General features: G+C 32.0%; 2 protein-coding genes and 2 pseudogenes across 3 annotated transcripts; 1 reads left to right on the top strand and 3 right to left on the bottom strand.

Annotated features, from left to right (window-relative positions):
- Positions 1-5,903: 5,903 nt before the first annotated feature.
- Positions 5,904-7,580, top strand: LOC110418172 (large ribosomal subunit protein eL34-like). Of its 2 annotated transcripts, none has more exons than XM_021430819.2 (4): positions 5,904-6,061; positions 6,165-6,244; positions 7,071-7,180; positions 7,355-7,580. In XM_021430819.2, exons 1-4 carry the CDS (start codon positions 5,983-5,985, stop codon positions 7,446-7,448), a joined length of 363 nt encoding a protein of 120 aa, XP_021286494.1. In that variant the 5' UTR covers positions 5,904-5,982; the 3' UTR covers positions 7,449-7,580. The 2 variants fall into 2 exon arrangements, with proteins under 2 accessions (XP_021286494.1, XP_021286495.1); XM_021430820.2 differs by having other exon boundaries at positions 7,270-7,409.
- Positions 7,581-9,115: 1,535 nt separating this feature from the next.
- On the bottom strand, positions 9,116-10,155 carry LOC110418586 (glutathione S-transferase U10 pseudogene; annotated as a pseudogene).
- Positions 10,156-10,912: 757 nt separating this feature from the next.
- On the bottom strand, positions 10,913-11,838 carry LOC110417944 (glutathione S-transferase U9 pseudogene; annotated as a pseudogene).
- Positions 11,839-12,995: 1,157 nt separating this feature from the next.
- LOC110418679 (glutathione S-transferase U9-like) lies at positions 12,996-13,805 on the bottom strand. The gene is made up of 2 exons (XM_021431469.1): positions 13,485-13,805; positions 12,996-13,399 (listed from the first exon to the last, which is right to left on the bottom strand). The coding sequence occupies exons 1-2, from the start codon at positions 13,803-13,805 to the stop codon at positions 13,019-13,021; spliced, it is 702 nt and encodes a 233-aa protein (XP_021287144.1). The 3' UTR covers positions 12,996-13,018.
- Between the last annotated feature and the right edge of the window lie 1,090 nt (positions 13,806-14,895).

Here is a 14,895-nt window from a genome sequence, read left to right as displayed (position 1 = left end):
CTTCTTACCCAATAGCATCGTACGATTGGTTGTCCTGAAAATACAATGTTCATTTCTAATCAACATACTAGCATTAAGAATGCAATTAAGAAAATGTACCACAACGTGCACCATGGTCTATGCAATTACCACTTGAGAAAAAACGTAAAAAACAAGTTCAAGTACGAAAATGTTGTAGTGATTGCTACCCTCACATCCAATTGCTACAAGGTTGTCAATTTCAATAAACATATGAATCAGTTGAAACAACTTTGCAAGGATGTTTAGGACCATCTTATGAAATTATGTCTTGAGAGATGGCCATGTGTACAGTCACTGATAAGGAATTATAAACTTATGACATCCAACATTGCAAAGTGCATTAACTCATGTCTAAGGTAGGTAAGAAAATGGCAATCACTATCTTGATGGAGTGCATTAGAGGCATGCTCTAGCATTGGTTCCATGACTAACATAAAGAGGCTTTAAATTTACTTATGCCTTTTAGCCCTTAAGCTACCAATCTGTTGAACACATAGTTCACTGAAGCATGTCACTTTTCTACACAAGCAATCGTTCGAATGGAGTTCCAAGTTATAGGTGAGAGTAAGGACAGAGTCGTAAATCTATCCACCCAAATGTGCTCATGCGAGGAGTTCCAGACTAATCTACTCCTCTACAAGCATGCTACAGTGGCAATAAGGTACGAATATCCATGTTTTCTTATTTGGTTTGTAATGAAATGAAATTTTACATGGTTCGTCAATTGTGATTTCATAGTCTTCGTAGTATGTGCCAACATGTAGCTATTGAATTCTGCTTGGACTATTACAAGACTCAATCTTGGATAGAGTGTTATGCTATTCCCATTCACTTGATTGGACATCCCAATAACTTGAAAATCTCCCTTGATATTAAACAAATTATCGTTTTACCACCACCTTGGCGAGGTTAAGTGGGAAGACCTAGGAAGAAAAGGATTCCATCAGTTGGGGAAGGCAATCGATGACAAAGATGTTCACAATTCAAAAGCTACAATCAAAATAGACAACATTGCCAAACGTCGTTTACAACTCCATCGAGAAATTAGGCACCATCTTCTAATCAGTCGGAGCGTCAACAATAATGACCAAAAGCATGTTCAACTTACAAACAACCCAAGCACACACGAAACAATTGTCCAATGTGAATGACAAACTTTGAAAACATTTTGGGTATCGTAGACGAAGACAATGGCTTCTTAGATAGTAAGAGTCTATTGTATCCACATTGCCCTTGATTTGAGCCTGAAACACTACTATTTCAATTAGAGTTTGACCCAGTCAATAGATGATATTATGATGTGTGACAAAGTCCCTCTCAAAATGTAAGCCTTAAAATAATATTGTGGAATCATCAATTGAGTTGTATATGTTTCTAATTTTTTTTATCATTATAACTAAAAAATAAATTCAAAAAACCTTTAATAGTGAAAAAAAAATTGTTTATTTAAGCCTAATTATATGATTGTAATTAAATCATCGTTGGAATATTTTAATTTAATGCTAAGTACATTTTTTTTCCATAAGGTTTCATTTGATTTTTTTTCTTTTTGCAATCAAAGTTTAATCCGAATGTCTTTGATTATGAGATATTTATTTAATTTAATGATACATGTATGAGAAAATTTTAAAAAGTCAAATATAATGAAATGAAAGATGTGTGATATCGTTGAATATAATGAATGCGGGATGCGGGGTCACGCAATACCATAGCTTAAGTGACACAATGTCTAAAAATCAGTCACTTATTACCTTAAAAACTAGATGCAATGACTAAAAATAGTCAGACAATGCCTTAGTCATGCAATGCAATGCTGGATGTTGGGTCACGTAATGCCTAATAATGCCTCATAAATAGTCATTGTATTCACTAAGTCTCCCCATATATAACAGCTGGTGATGCAATGCCTATTATAAGGTTATGCAATGCCTACTAAGGAGTCACGCAATACTTAATATCCAATTACACCACCTTATTTGAAGAGAAAATTATCATGAGAGAATTTTTGAAAAGAAGAAAAAAAAGTAAGGAACAAGAGGGACAGGAAAATCACCCACTTAAAACGTGGCTAACCAATTAAGATACTACACCTTAAATCTCATCAGATTGTTATAAAACCCACAATCTAGAATATAAAAACCTAACCTAAATTTCCTCTAAAATCTATCATCCATCTATTTAAATGTAAGTTCACTCGAGAAACTTAAAGCCTCCAGCATCAGCAAAATTAATGGTCGAAACTTCTCTAACTAACAAAGTTACTAGTAAATGCAAACAAAAAGGTTAATAGAGGATTTTTCTACTCTATCACCCAAGAAAAAGAGAAAATGGCTCTTGATTAACCAGCTGCAACAAAAGGTATTTCCATCAAACAAGGTAAGCCTTTAACCTCACAATTTAGGAATTAAGCACATGCTGATAGGCATAAGAGAATAGAAAATGCTAGTATATCATGCGAAAAAATTGTTGATTAAGGAAGCTTTAATCAAACCCTTTTGGTTAACGTTGACTTAGCTAGGTTCTTTGACAATCTTAAAATTAAGGGTCTCAATACCTTTCAAGATAGGTATTATTGCTCGACCCTTGTTGGAAAACTTTACTCCAACATAACCCTAAAGAAAGATGAGTTAGAAAATCTTAGTGAATTTATAAAAGATGGGTTGAATGTTTTCTTGTGTGGAAAAGAATTTAAAGTGACCGCCATTAATATTGAAAAGCTATTGAAAATAAAGTATCTAGTGGGAAAATTTACAATTTCCCTAAGCTATGGCCCGTCAGCCATGTGGGAGTCAGTCACAAGAAGAAAAGAAAATTACCCACTAAAAAGTTATGCTAGTCAATTGAAAAATGCTCAACTAAGGGCCTTCCATTATTTCTTGGCCTCCATATTGCATGGAAGGAATAGTAGTTTTAGCTATGTTAGTGCTTAGGATCTTTAGATGATGGAAGCTGTTATAAACGAAATCCTTTTGAATGTAGCAAATATATGATAGAAAGAATGAGAGGAACCTCCTGAGGATATAAGACCAATCTACCATATAAAAACATAATCTCCTCTCTAGTTAAGAAAAAAGGTGTTTGGAGCACTAAGTACAAAGCTAATTGGACCAAGAGCAAAGACTAGGTATAGTTAAAAAAGGGATAGATATTAGGTATAGCATAAGGCATATGAAGGTAAGACAATGATCAATATAGGATTTATCACTTTAAGTGAAAGTAAAAGGAATATCCTATTATAGCTTGCTAAGTAATAACTCATGGAAGCCTTAGGCTTAGGCAGTTTAAAATGTTGACAAATGGTTTGTCCACAATCTCAAGATGAGTTCAGTTATTGGGATCAAATACTAAAATGGCAAAGACTAAATTAAAGTAGAAACTGCACCATTCTCTAAGTCTCTTCAAGATATTAAATGATGAAGGGACATTAAGTACATTATGAGATTGCGTATTGATAGATTAAGTCAAATCATTATGACTAATCTTAATATTTGGGTAGTTATGATATATTGCTAGATACTAATCTTGAGTTATAAATATGAATTGATCAATTGAGAATTGATGATGAATGCATAGTAGTTTAATTCATCTATTTCTAGTTTGACTTGTATTACAATTTCTATTTATTGTCAATATGTTAAGAACTTGATGGGTCACAAACATTAAAGAATGTCAATTGAGAATGTGGAAAAGGGCTTAATTAAGTTTGACTTAATTGAAAGAAGTTGATAACTTTAGGGATTTAATTAGATAGTTCAATTAGTCTTGGTAATTTTGCAATTAACATGAAGGTTAAGCAAAATCCACCGAGGTTTAAGATTAATTAATTACCTAAACTGTAAGGCTTATGCTATATTTTGAAGGGTATGACCAACAATACTAAACTACTAGAAATCATCCACAAAACCCTAAAAGCCTTGTGAGTAAAATTGTAAGGACTTTTTATTCATTAGAATCGACCTAGCTATCTTGTAACCTTGTGAGCCATCGATCATCACTTTCAACCAATTAGGGTATTGTTTTCTTCAATTTTTTTTAGTGTGACTCATGTATTATTGTTCGCTGATTGAGGTTTAAACAATGGTTGTTTGAAACACTATGGATTGGTTAAGGAGAAAACACCACGTGCATCACAATTAGCTTAAAGATTTGGTGTCATCATCATCAGTTGATGAACTTTGAAGTTCTTGGCTGTGTTTTGATTTCTTTCGATGAAAAGAAAGTATTGATTGCCTTCTTCTATATAGCACTAGACTTTGCAAGCATGAGTAACCTCATTCTCCATTAAAGTTATTCCCAATTGCCATTCTTATGGATCATCATCAAAGACTATATATACACTTGGATACCTTGTGGTTTGCTACCTTCAAGCTTGGTGTAAGATGATTAAATTGTGTTAGAACCTTATAATTTTGACTCCAAGGCTTTAATGTATTGCAACCTTTATCCTTTAATTAAGATTAGTCTATGATAAATGTCTTAAGTTTGATTCTGCCTCTATTTAGCTTGTATGACCTTGCTCTTCTCTTATTGCTCCTTGCTTGATCCTTTCCCCTTTATCTCTATCTCTCTTTTTTCACCCTTCTTTTTCCTAGTTTCTCTTTATTTCTTTTTTTTGTCAATAAAAAAGTCAACTTCAAAGAAGCAAAAAAAAGGTACATAGATTATAATTTTTATCGTGTTGTGTAAATCATGTTTTATGCTTCGAAAAATGTGAATAAGTCCAAACAAACTAGTTCATGATTATTGTGTAGGTAACCTTTAAAATTGCTTGAAGTTTGAAGCCATTTGCATATCCTTAATTTCATATGATAGGTTGATTAATCAGATGATATAGGAGAAAGTTAGATAGGTGAAATGCATATTTAAGCAAAGTTTGAGGACATATTTCTAATGCATAGTTAGCTATTATTTGATAAAATGAAAAATTAAGTATTGAATTTGTATTTTAAAACTGTTTGATATGTTGTTGAGAAATTAAGTGCTAAATATAATTACTATATTATTTGATAAATGTAAATGTTAAATGATAAAAACTATTTATTTTACATATTTACACTTATACCATTGTATTTTATAAACCTTTGGTAAAGTAAGATTATGATATTAGGTAATTTTTTTTGTATTCATCACATTAATTGTCAATTACTATATTTTATATAAAAATATTATTTATAAATAATAACTTAACTAATCATAAAAGAGTGTCCATCAAGACTCTTAGAATAACTCTATTTTGTATTGTTCCAAATAAAATAAAATTTTTAATGACATATTTTATTTCAATACTACTATTAAATAAAAGGTATAATATCTATAAAAAATATTTAAATTATTTAGAAAAAATCCAAATAAGTTTTTTTTATTACATTTAATTAAGGCTCTTCTTTTTTATTTTGAATCAAATATGTCTTTATACTTTTATTTTGAATCAACTAAATCCTATTATGATGGTTGATTTAATCAAAATATTATTTATTATTCGATGCCATGTGATATATAAATATGTCATAATTGATGATGATATAATTATGTTGACATATCATAATTGATGATATTGTAATATGTTATATTTTTCATCTTCCACGTTAATGTTACATCAGTGCAACATGAATGTATAATGATAAATAATATTTTGATTAATAATAATTAATCAATTATTAATTATGAAAAATTTATTTAACTTAAAATAAAATATAAGAGTTTGATTGAATATAATAAAAGTATAAATATTTATTTGAATTTTTTTGAAAGTTGAAACTTCTTCTGCCATTAAACCTAAATAAAATAAAGTAGGAGACCAAATCTCAACCGTTAAAATAGAAGGTACAACAGCCGTCCGATTTAGGGCATCCTGGTCATTCCCCATGCTTTAACTTGCCATCTTCGCTGCAACCAAAAGCCCTTCCAGTCTCCGCCTCCATCTACAGAGAGAGAGAGCGAGAATCATAAAAGTGGGAAAAAATGGTTCAACGGCTGACATACCGGACGCGCCACAGCTACGCTACCAAGTCCAACCAGCACCGTGTCGTCAAAACTCCTGGTAGATAGATACTTCAATAGTTGGTTTATGCAGTTATATATATGTATTTGTTTTTTTTTTTTTTAACTTTGCTTATTTGTGTGGGCATTGGTTGAAATTTAAGGTGGGAAACTTGTGTACCAGACCACCAAGAAGAGAGCTAGCGGACCCAAATGTCCTGTTACTGGCAAAAGAATCCAAGGGGTATGTTGTTTAATTTACTAAATATTTTCACTTTCTTTTTAAATAACCAATTAATTCAAGCTTATGAGCTCTTGCATTGCATCAACATTGAACTTTTCCTATATTTTCACGTGTATAAGGAATTCAAGCTTCTTTAGTTGAATTTACCTTTATTAATGTTGAAAAAGGTTAGGGAAGGGAAAAGAAAAAGAACGCTTCAGACACATAATAAGGTTTGAATTGTTGGGGTAGTTATATTTTGGAGGAACGAGCTTGGAATGTTGATAATATATTATGCTAATCAGTCGTCAAATACATGCAATGTAGCATTTTTATAAACAAGTTAGTTAAATGTATTGCTGGAAACAGTTCGGGCAGCTCTTTGTAGTTTGTTTTTGTTATATAAATTGCCCTATCTCTCATAGATGCAAAACACTTTGTGAATTTTGCTTACATACTGTAGAGGAAATACCGCATTGCCAATGCAATTTTATGTTTTGTTGGGGCATTTCTCCCCCATTATATTGTGTTTCTCCAAGATGGGGATGAAGTTTTGTTTGGGATTAAAACTGTACTTCATTTTGAATTTAACTTCTCGTGTTAGATTGCAATGTTGGCCTTCACCTGCTCGCTTCCTCCACAGGATTGAGTTTTATTTTGCTGTTTATTTTTCTTCTGTCTTGGGGAGAGGTCGAGTTTAATGTTGTTTGATAATTTTCAGATCGCACAAGTCATTTTGCCTTTGTTAACCTTAATTATTGTGCATAATATGTGCTGATTATGCTAGTTGACTGACTGCTTCATGTGGAAATAATCTTCCTGTTGTGCGACATTGCTCTATGTGCAGATTCCTCACTTGAGACCTGCCGAATACAAGAGGTCTAGGTTACCTAGGAATAGGAGAACTGTGAACCGTGCCTATGGTGGCGTGCTATCTGGTGGTGCAGTCAGGGAGAGGTGTGCTTATATCTATTTGCCAAAATTATTAATTTTGATATCCTATTCACATGGAAGTAACTGTTTTATACCTTTTGATACAATGACAGATATAACTTCAAATGTGAAGTGCTTGATACCGTTCTTTTGTAATATGCCAAAGAATAATTCTTGGAAATTCTAATGTTTCTATAGGATCATACGGGCCTTTTTGGTTGAAGAGCAGAAGATTGTGAAGAAGGTTTTGAAGATTCAGAAGACCAAGGAAAAGCACGCATCCAAGAGCTAAAAGATGAGACAGAAGCTTTTTCAATTTTACCTTGTTTCAATTAAATTTTGACTTGAAGAAATGATGATTGTGCGCATTATTATTGCGAGGTGTTTGTTTAAACGTGAATGAGCATTTAATTTTTTGTTGGAATATTTATCCTCTACTCTCTGGATCGCGCCAACTCTGGTGCCATACACTCATGCCCATCAAGGTAAGTTACTTGCATTCCATATTAATTAGTAACTAGTCTGATTGCTGTAATTGACTGAAATTACTGGAGGGGTGGCTTTCTTTGTCCTCTTTTTCTAGAGTTTGGGTTTTCTTTTGTCTTATATTTTGGTTGGAATGAAGTAAAGATAGCCAATTATGTTTGGTTGCTGGAATGGCTAAGAAATTCCCCCTTTATTCCCAAGGAATTTTGATTCTTTTGTTTGGTTGAGAAATAGTCCAAGGAATAGCTATTCCTATGGGATGGTTATTTTTCAAAATCCTTCAAAACTAAAGAATAGTTAATACCATCTTCTCTCATGGTATTAGCTATTTCATAGTTTGAGAAATAAACTCAAAAAATCATAAAAATCAAAATACTCTGTCCAAGTTTGAAAATTTACAACTCTATTTATATAAAATATTATTTTTTTATTTCAACTTTTAATAAAATATTAATATTTTAACATATTAATATTAAATTATAAATAAAATATTAATATTTAAATTATAAATTATTAATAAAATAAATTATAAATTATTCCTGTTTAAAAAATAAATTAAAAATAAATAAGCATAATATCATTTAAATTATATATAAAATACTAATAAATAAATCATCAATTATTAATATTTTAAATAAATGATCAATTATTAATATTTAAAAATAAAATAAAAAGAAAGAAAATAAAAAGTTAATCATAATAATATTTAAATTAAATTAAATATTAATATTTAAATGGTCAATTATTAACATTTTAAATAAACTATCAATTATTAATATTTAAAAAATAAAATAAAATAATTAATCATAATAATATTTAAATTAAAAAATATTAATATTTTAAAATATTAATATTTGAAAATAAAATAAAATAAAATAATTGATCATAATAATATTTAAATTAAATAAAATATTAATATTTTAAAATATTAATGATTAAATTATAAATAAAATATTTATATTTAAATGATTAATTATTAATATTTTAATTAAATTTTATATTATTAATATTTAAAAAATTTAATAAAAATAAATAATAATATAAATAATAAAAGGTGCTTTTATCTTTTTATTTTCTATTATTTTTTTATTTTAAAATTATTGTTACCAACCAAACACTGCAATAAATCATAATAACTATTTTTGTCCTATTCCATTTATCGTACCAAACAAAGTAATAATTATTTTATTTTATTATCACTTTATTCTATTTTTTCATAATAATTATTTTATTTCCTTTTTACCTGTTCCACCAACCAAACGTAACCTTAAGCTTAAGGTATTAGTAAGAAATAGGATTGACTCCTAATTAACAATACATAGAACAGGGGCAATGCAGAAGTAGCTGTAGAAAAAAACATATTGCCAACAGGCTTTATTCCTAGTGTAAACAAAGGTCCAAACAAGAAAGAGGAATAATTCCTCAAATTTATTTTAATTCACCAAGCTTCAAATTTGCAACTTCGATGGGTTATCAAGATTGTGAAGTGGAAGTTTTGAGGGCATTTTGTCTAACAAATTGAAGCAGTGCCAAAAGCTTCTCAAGAGGAGGGGTTGTTTCTTTCATCACAGGCACCTCGTTCAAATTTGTCACCCATGAGTATATAAACGGATGCCTTTCCCGATCTAGAATTTTTACGCCAGCGACTTCCTCTTGAGCTTTGTAGGGGCCAAATGTTGCACAAACTAGAATGTCCAAGAGCCCTAAGTTGTCATTTCGGATTCCTTGAATGTCCTCAGGGTAAAATTCTTTTATCGTTTCTTCGAATACATCCATTTGTCGAAGCAATTCAACTGTGGGTTTCTCTTGTGCTTCTGCATTGCTTGTGATAATCCGACCAATGGCCTCAAACAGCTGCATGCATAAAACGATTGGTGCAAATCTTAGTCATCGACAGTTTGACATCATATATGTCATTGCTCTTGTAATGAGGACAGTTCGGTTCCTTATTCTATTGCCAGTCTTCTTAATTTTTCTCTAGAACGTTAGAATTCACAAAGTCCATGGTTCTGTTATGCGCTAAACTATAACAAAGGCATTACAGCTGATCGTTTCTATCCTTCCTTTGTAGACATCTCTTGGTCAATAATACTCGACGATCAATTATTTTGAAAGGAAAAGAAAATAAAACAAAATAAAAGGAAACGTGGCATAGGGATATCAGGTTTTTAAGAAGCATCATTATTCTTTTACCTGTTGCTGAATAAAACTTGCCCAGAATCGAACTTGAGCTCTCTGATACGGATCATCAGGGAGGAGCCGAGGAGCAACTTTCCAGGTTTCGTCAATAAATGCCCGGATGACAGAGGACTCAGCTATAGGGTTTCCCTTGTGGACAAGTACGGGGACCTTCTTGTGAACTGGATTGTGTCGCAGAAGAGCTGGCTCTTATTGCTCAAGTCTTCTTCTATATACTCATAGGGTATTCCCTTAACTCTTAAGGCCACTTCCACTCTCTTAACATATGTACTAGCCCACATCCCAAGCAATTTCACTTCCTTTTCTTCCTCCATCTCTGTATCTCCCCCTTCTTCTTGTTGCTATTTCTTGGATTTTCTGTTTATGGTGGATCCTTTAATAAATAGGATGTTTAAAGCGTCCTCGCACTTTTCAGATGGTCCAAGTTTACAAATAAATATAGAGTTTGACTTTGGATTTAAACATCTAGCATATCCATGGGATGAATTCTTCTTTCCTTCTTGGAATTGCTAATATTTTTTGACGTGAATTTTATAACTTCAAGCCCAAGGCTATTGACCAGTCCAATGTCCTGGTTGGCACGAAAGCTATGAATTAGAGCCCTATTATGTTTATCTTAAATATCATTAGCATTAGCCATTATTTCAGAGTTTGAAATTTGAAGGCAAAAGTGAAATCTGGGGACTATCTACATGCACATTTCCATTTCTTTCTGTAAGTTTTGCTTCGTAGTCAGTTGAAGCCTTCTCTTATCTTTGAATTATTTTAACCGACTATCTGTGTCTCCATTAGAGAAGCAGATCATTTTGTTTGCCAGAATTGAAGCTCAAAGTTTCTGGCTAAAATTAGCATGGAAAACCCACAGTTGATCTATTGTCAAAATCAATGTAAAAATAAAAAATCCGGTTTAGCTTCGTAAGAAAATTTATTATTGAAACCAAGATTTTGGTACACATGTAGAGGTGAAAGCTCTCTGTGAAAGAAGCTAGCAAAAGGTGGCTTAAGTTTGATTTGGCGCAGCCGATCATATAGCACACATATCAAGGCCTCAAAGGCAAACACCAAATCATACTAAGTTGAAGAATACTTGATAGCATTCTCTCTGATAAACTTAAGAAATGCCACCAACTTGTCATGAGGAGGAGTCAACTCTTTCACCAGAGGCAGCTGGTTTATAGCTGTCGCCCAAGAGAACAGTAACGTAGCCTTTTCTGGATCTATGATCGTTATGCCAAGAACTTCTTCTCGAACTTCGTGGAGTCCAAACGATGTGATAAATACAAGGTCAAGGAGTCTCACATTTTCACTATCAATGGATGGATTTCCATCTGGCAAAAACTCCTTCATTCCCTCTTCCAACACCTCTAATTTCTCACACGGTTCCTTGATGGCTTTCTCTTGTGCTTTTCCGCCAGTTTTGATCACTGTGATCATTGTCTGAAGCAACTGCATTCAAGACAAATTCCTAGTATTAGCTTCATTTTCCATAGCATCGTATCATTATTGTCTTATATTATGTATGCAATGAAAATCATGTAAAACAGAGCAACTCTGTTCGGTATAGTGGGTGAAGCATAAATATTGCTGGATAAAGCTTGTCCAGAAGCGAACTCTGGCTCGTTCGTAAGGATCCTCAGGAAGGAGTTTAGGGCTATTCTTCTAGGTTTCATCAATATATTCCAGGATGATGAGAGATTCAGCAATTGGCTTTCCATTATGAACAAGAACAAGAACCCTTTTGTAAACAGGATTGTACTGGAGGAGCTGTGCGGTTTTGTTCCTCAAATCTTCTCCGATGTACGAGGGGGAGCTATATAAATTTTAATGAGGAGACTAAGACAAAGGAACATAAGAGAATATTTTAAATTTAATCAATAATTAAAAGATTTATAATAGATAATAATTTTATAAAATATGCAAATGAAAAGGTATAAGAAAAAAAATACTTACAATAGTCTTTGAGGAAAATTATGCTTTCCAATATTTTCTAAATTCATATTTATCAATTATTGATTTTGTAATGAAAAAGTTAACAATGTTTTTATCAATATAGATAACTAAATTATCTATAAGGAATTCATCATTTAGTTAATTAGCAGTAACTCACCGAATCATAAAGGAGAATAACAATGTTATTGCTCCTGGCTTTTAGTGAAAAATTGAAATAACGGTTTAATGATGTGAATTTGATGAGTTAGGCAAGTGTTTATCATTGGATAATAAGCAAGTTAATTGATCTCTTAATGAACCCGTACGTTTCTGTTTTGGCTCTTTTGATGTTGTTAATGTTATTATTGTTCATCCAAAAACCCCTTTGCCTTGTTCCTGACTGCAGTCTCGTACTCACTGACATCGAAGCTCAACCTCAAACCTCAAAGTTTCAGGCTAAATTTAGCCTGGAAAAATGACAGTTGATCTCTGTTCTTAACAAGTGCGCCTTTAGTTGAAATCAATATAAAAAGTAATATAAAAATTTTACTTCGCTTGCTAGCAAAAATTATTATTGAAACCAAGATTTAGTGGACAGGTAGAGGTGATTGTTGAGGAAATGGTTTCATCTTACTGTCAAGCTAGTCATAGACTGAGTGTAGCAGAACTGTGGATTGAAGGAGAAGGAGCAGGAGTGCCTTTTGTTGAAGATAATCAAATCGTTTTATATTTACCATTATTTGCCAATGTTTTACTTCATTTACCAAATTACCTTTAGAAGTTTTTCATTTTGTTTTTTCTATGCTGTGTTGTTTTGGTGGTAAAGCCGTTAGGCTTGGTTGGCTGTCCTGGGAATCCGTATTCCCTTGCAAAATGTTTCAGTGGTTTTGTGCAAATCAGCTGTCCTTAGCTGGTTTTGATACTGTGGCTATTTCTCTCTCATGTAACCACCTATAAGTACTATTTTTCCTCTTGTTTAATGGATATGCAGCACACCTTTTCTGTGCTCATCAAAATTTTCTCTCTCGATGAGCTTTTCCCTCAGCTTCTCTATTTTTTGTTCATCTGTTTTTTCCAGATTTCTCAGTTAATCAACAGTGAAAAAGAGAGCTCTCTGTAAAAAGAAGCTACAGGAAAAGAGGCTATATATTACCTAAAGTTCTATTTGATTAAACACACATGATAAGGCCTTAAAGGCAACATTTTGACAACAAAAGCAGGCAGACTTGGAACCATATTAATTGAAGATCAAGTCGAGGAAGAAACTTTGAGGGCATTTTCTCTGACAACCTTTAGCATGGCTACCAGCTTGTCATGAGGGGGGTATAGCTCTTTCACCAAAGGCAGCTCATTCAAGGCTTTCACCCAGCAGAATACCAATGGGTTCCTTTCTGGGTCTAATATTTTTACTCCAAAGGCTTCCTCATAAGCTTTGTAGGGACTGAATGTTGAACAAATCATAACGTCTAACAATCCTAAATTATCACAATCAACCCATGGAGAACCTGAACCTGGAAAGACTTCCTTCATTCCCTCTTCCAGCACCTTCATTTTCTCTCGTACTTCATCAATTGCTTTTGCTTGAATTTCGCCATCACATGTTACTACTCTGGTCATGGCCTCAAACAACTGCACTTTCAAAAGATATGGGTTATTTTCTAGATGTAGGGTTCTATATCAACGGCGTAAAGAAACAGTTCTGACAATTCTTTACCTGTTGTTGAATGAAACTTGTCCAGAAGCGAACTTTAGCTCTTTCCAATGGATCCTCAGGCAAGAGCTGAGGAGTGTTTTTCCAAGTTTCATCAATGTATTCTAAAATGATAAGGGAGTCAACGACTGGTTTTTTGTTGTGAACAAGTACTGGGATCTTCTTGTAAACAGGATTCAACTTGAGGAGCAGTTGACTCTTATTTCTCAGATCTTCTTCTATAAACTCATAGGGTACGCCTTTAATTCTAAGGGCCAGTTCCACCCTCTTAGAATAAGGATTAGCCCTTATCCCATGCAGCTTCACTATGTTTACCTCTTCCATATTCTCCCCCAATCACTTGCTCTTTTTTTTTTTTTTGTTTTCCCTCTATTTTGATCAAATTCCTGCTTGTAAAACTTACAAGTAGATACTAAAATGGCTTTTATCCTAGTTCCAGCTTCTCGACCTGCTGCTTTTCCATGGTCGTATACATGACTCTGAATCAGAAAATATTTTATTCAAGGTTTACAAGAGGTGTACCCTCGCTGATGTGTAGGCTAACTTTAGACAATTGACTCCAATTTTTTTCAGAGTATTTTGTGTATATAGACAATGCCATCCATTCTTTGTCTTCTTCTCTTCCAAATATATTCTTTTCTCTATATAAAAGTGATGGACCTAAATACCTTAATAATTTAACACATTATCAAATTTAATTATCGATTATCTTAAAATGCCAACTCCAAATCTGATTATTAAAATCCATTTAATTATTTATGCTAATAAATATATATCACTACATCTAAGTTGACATAGATCGATAACAAATTTTCTCACCTTTTCTTTTTTGTTTTTGTTTTCATTTGCTATAATAATCAATATCTCCTATTGAATTGTTATTGCTATATGATAAATATTATTATAAATAAATTAGATGAATTTATATTCTCAAAAATAAGAAAAAAATCTTTACTATTTTTAAGAACGACCAAAACTAGTTATATTTTCAAGTGTTGTAGGATATAATTTTTTAAAAGCAGAAATAAAATAAAAATAAACGATAATAATTTTAGAAGACATATTTGAGTTTTCAAAAATTTATGAAAACAAATCAAGTATTTGATTCAGATTGATAATTTCATAATTAAAAGATAATTTAGATTAACTTTTTTTCTAAAATAAAAAAATTATGAAAGTTTCATACAATACACGTTTTTTTATTTGATTTTTAATTATTGTTAACAATTAAACTCTATAAAGACTCCAATAGTATATAACATAAAAAAAAACAACATTTTCTTACAAAAATAGTATTGATTTTAATTCATGATGTAAAATCGAAACCGTAGCCGCGTTGGAAACTTGGTATGGACTTTGAGGATGAGACGGATTTCCTGTCTAGGGCGCAATTGCATTAGATGTAGGAGTACTA

The sequence above is a fragment of the Theobroma umbraticum genome, unplaced genomic scaffold, assembly GCF_002168275.2.
Source record: "Theobroma umbraticum cultivar Fairchild unplaced genomic scaffold, ASM216827v3 scaffold_50.0, whole genome shotgun sequence".
Lineage (NCBI taxonomy): Eukaryota > Viridiplantae > Streptophyta > Magnoliopsida > Malvales > Malvaceae > Theobroma > Theobroma umbraticum.
Note: the sequence above shows the minus strand (reverse complement) of the source record. Positions and strands in the feature narration are given on the sequence as shown.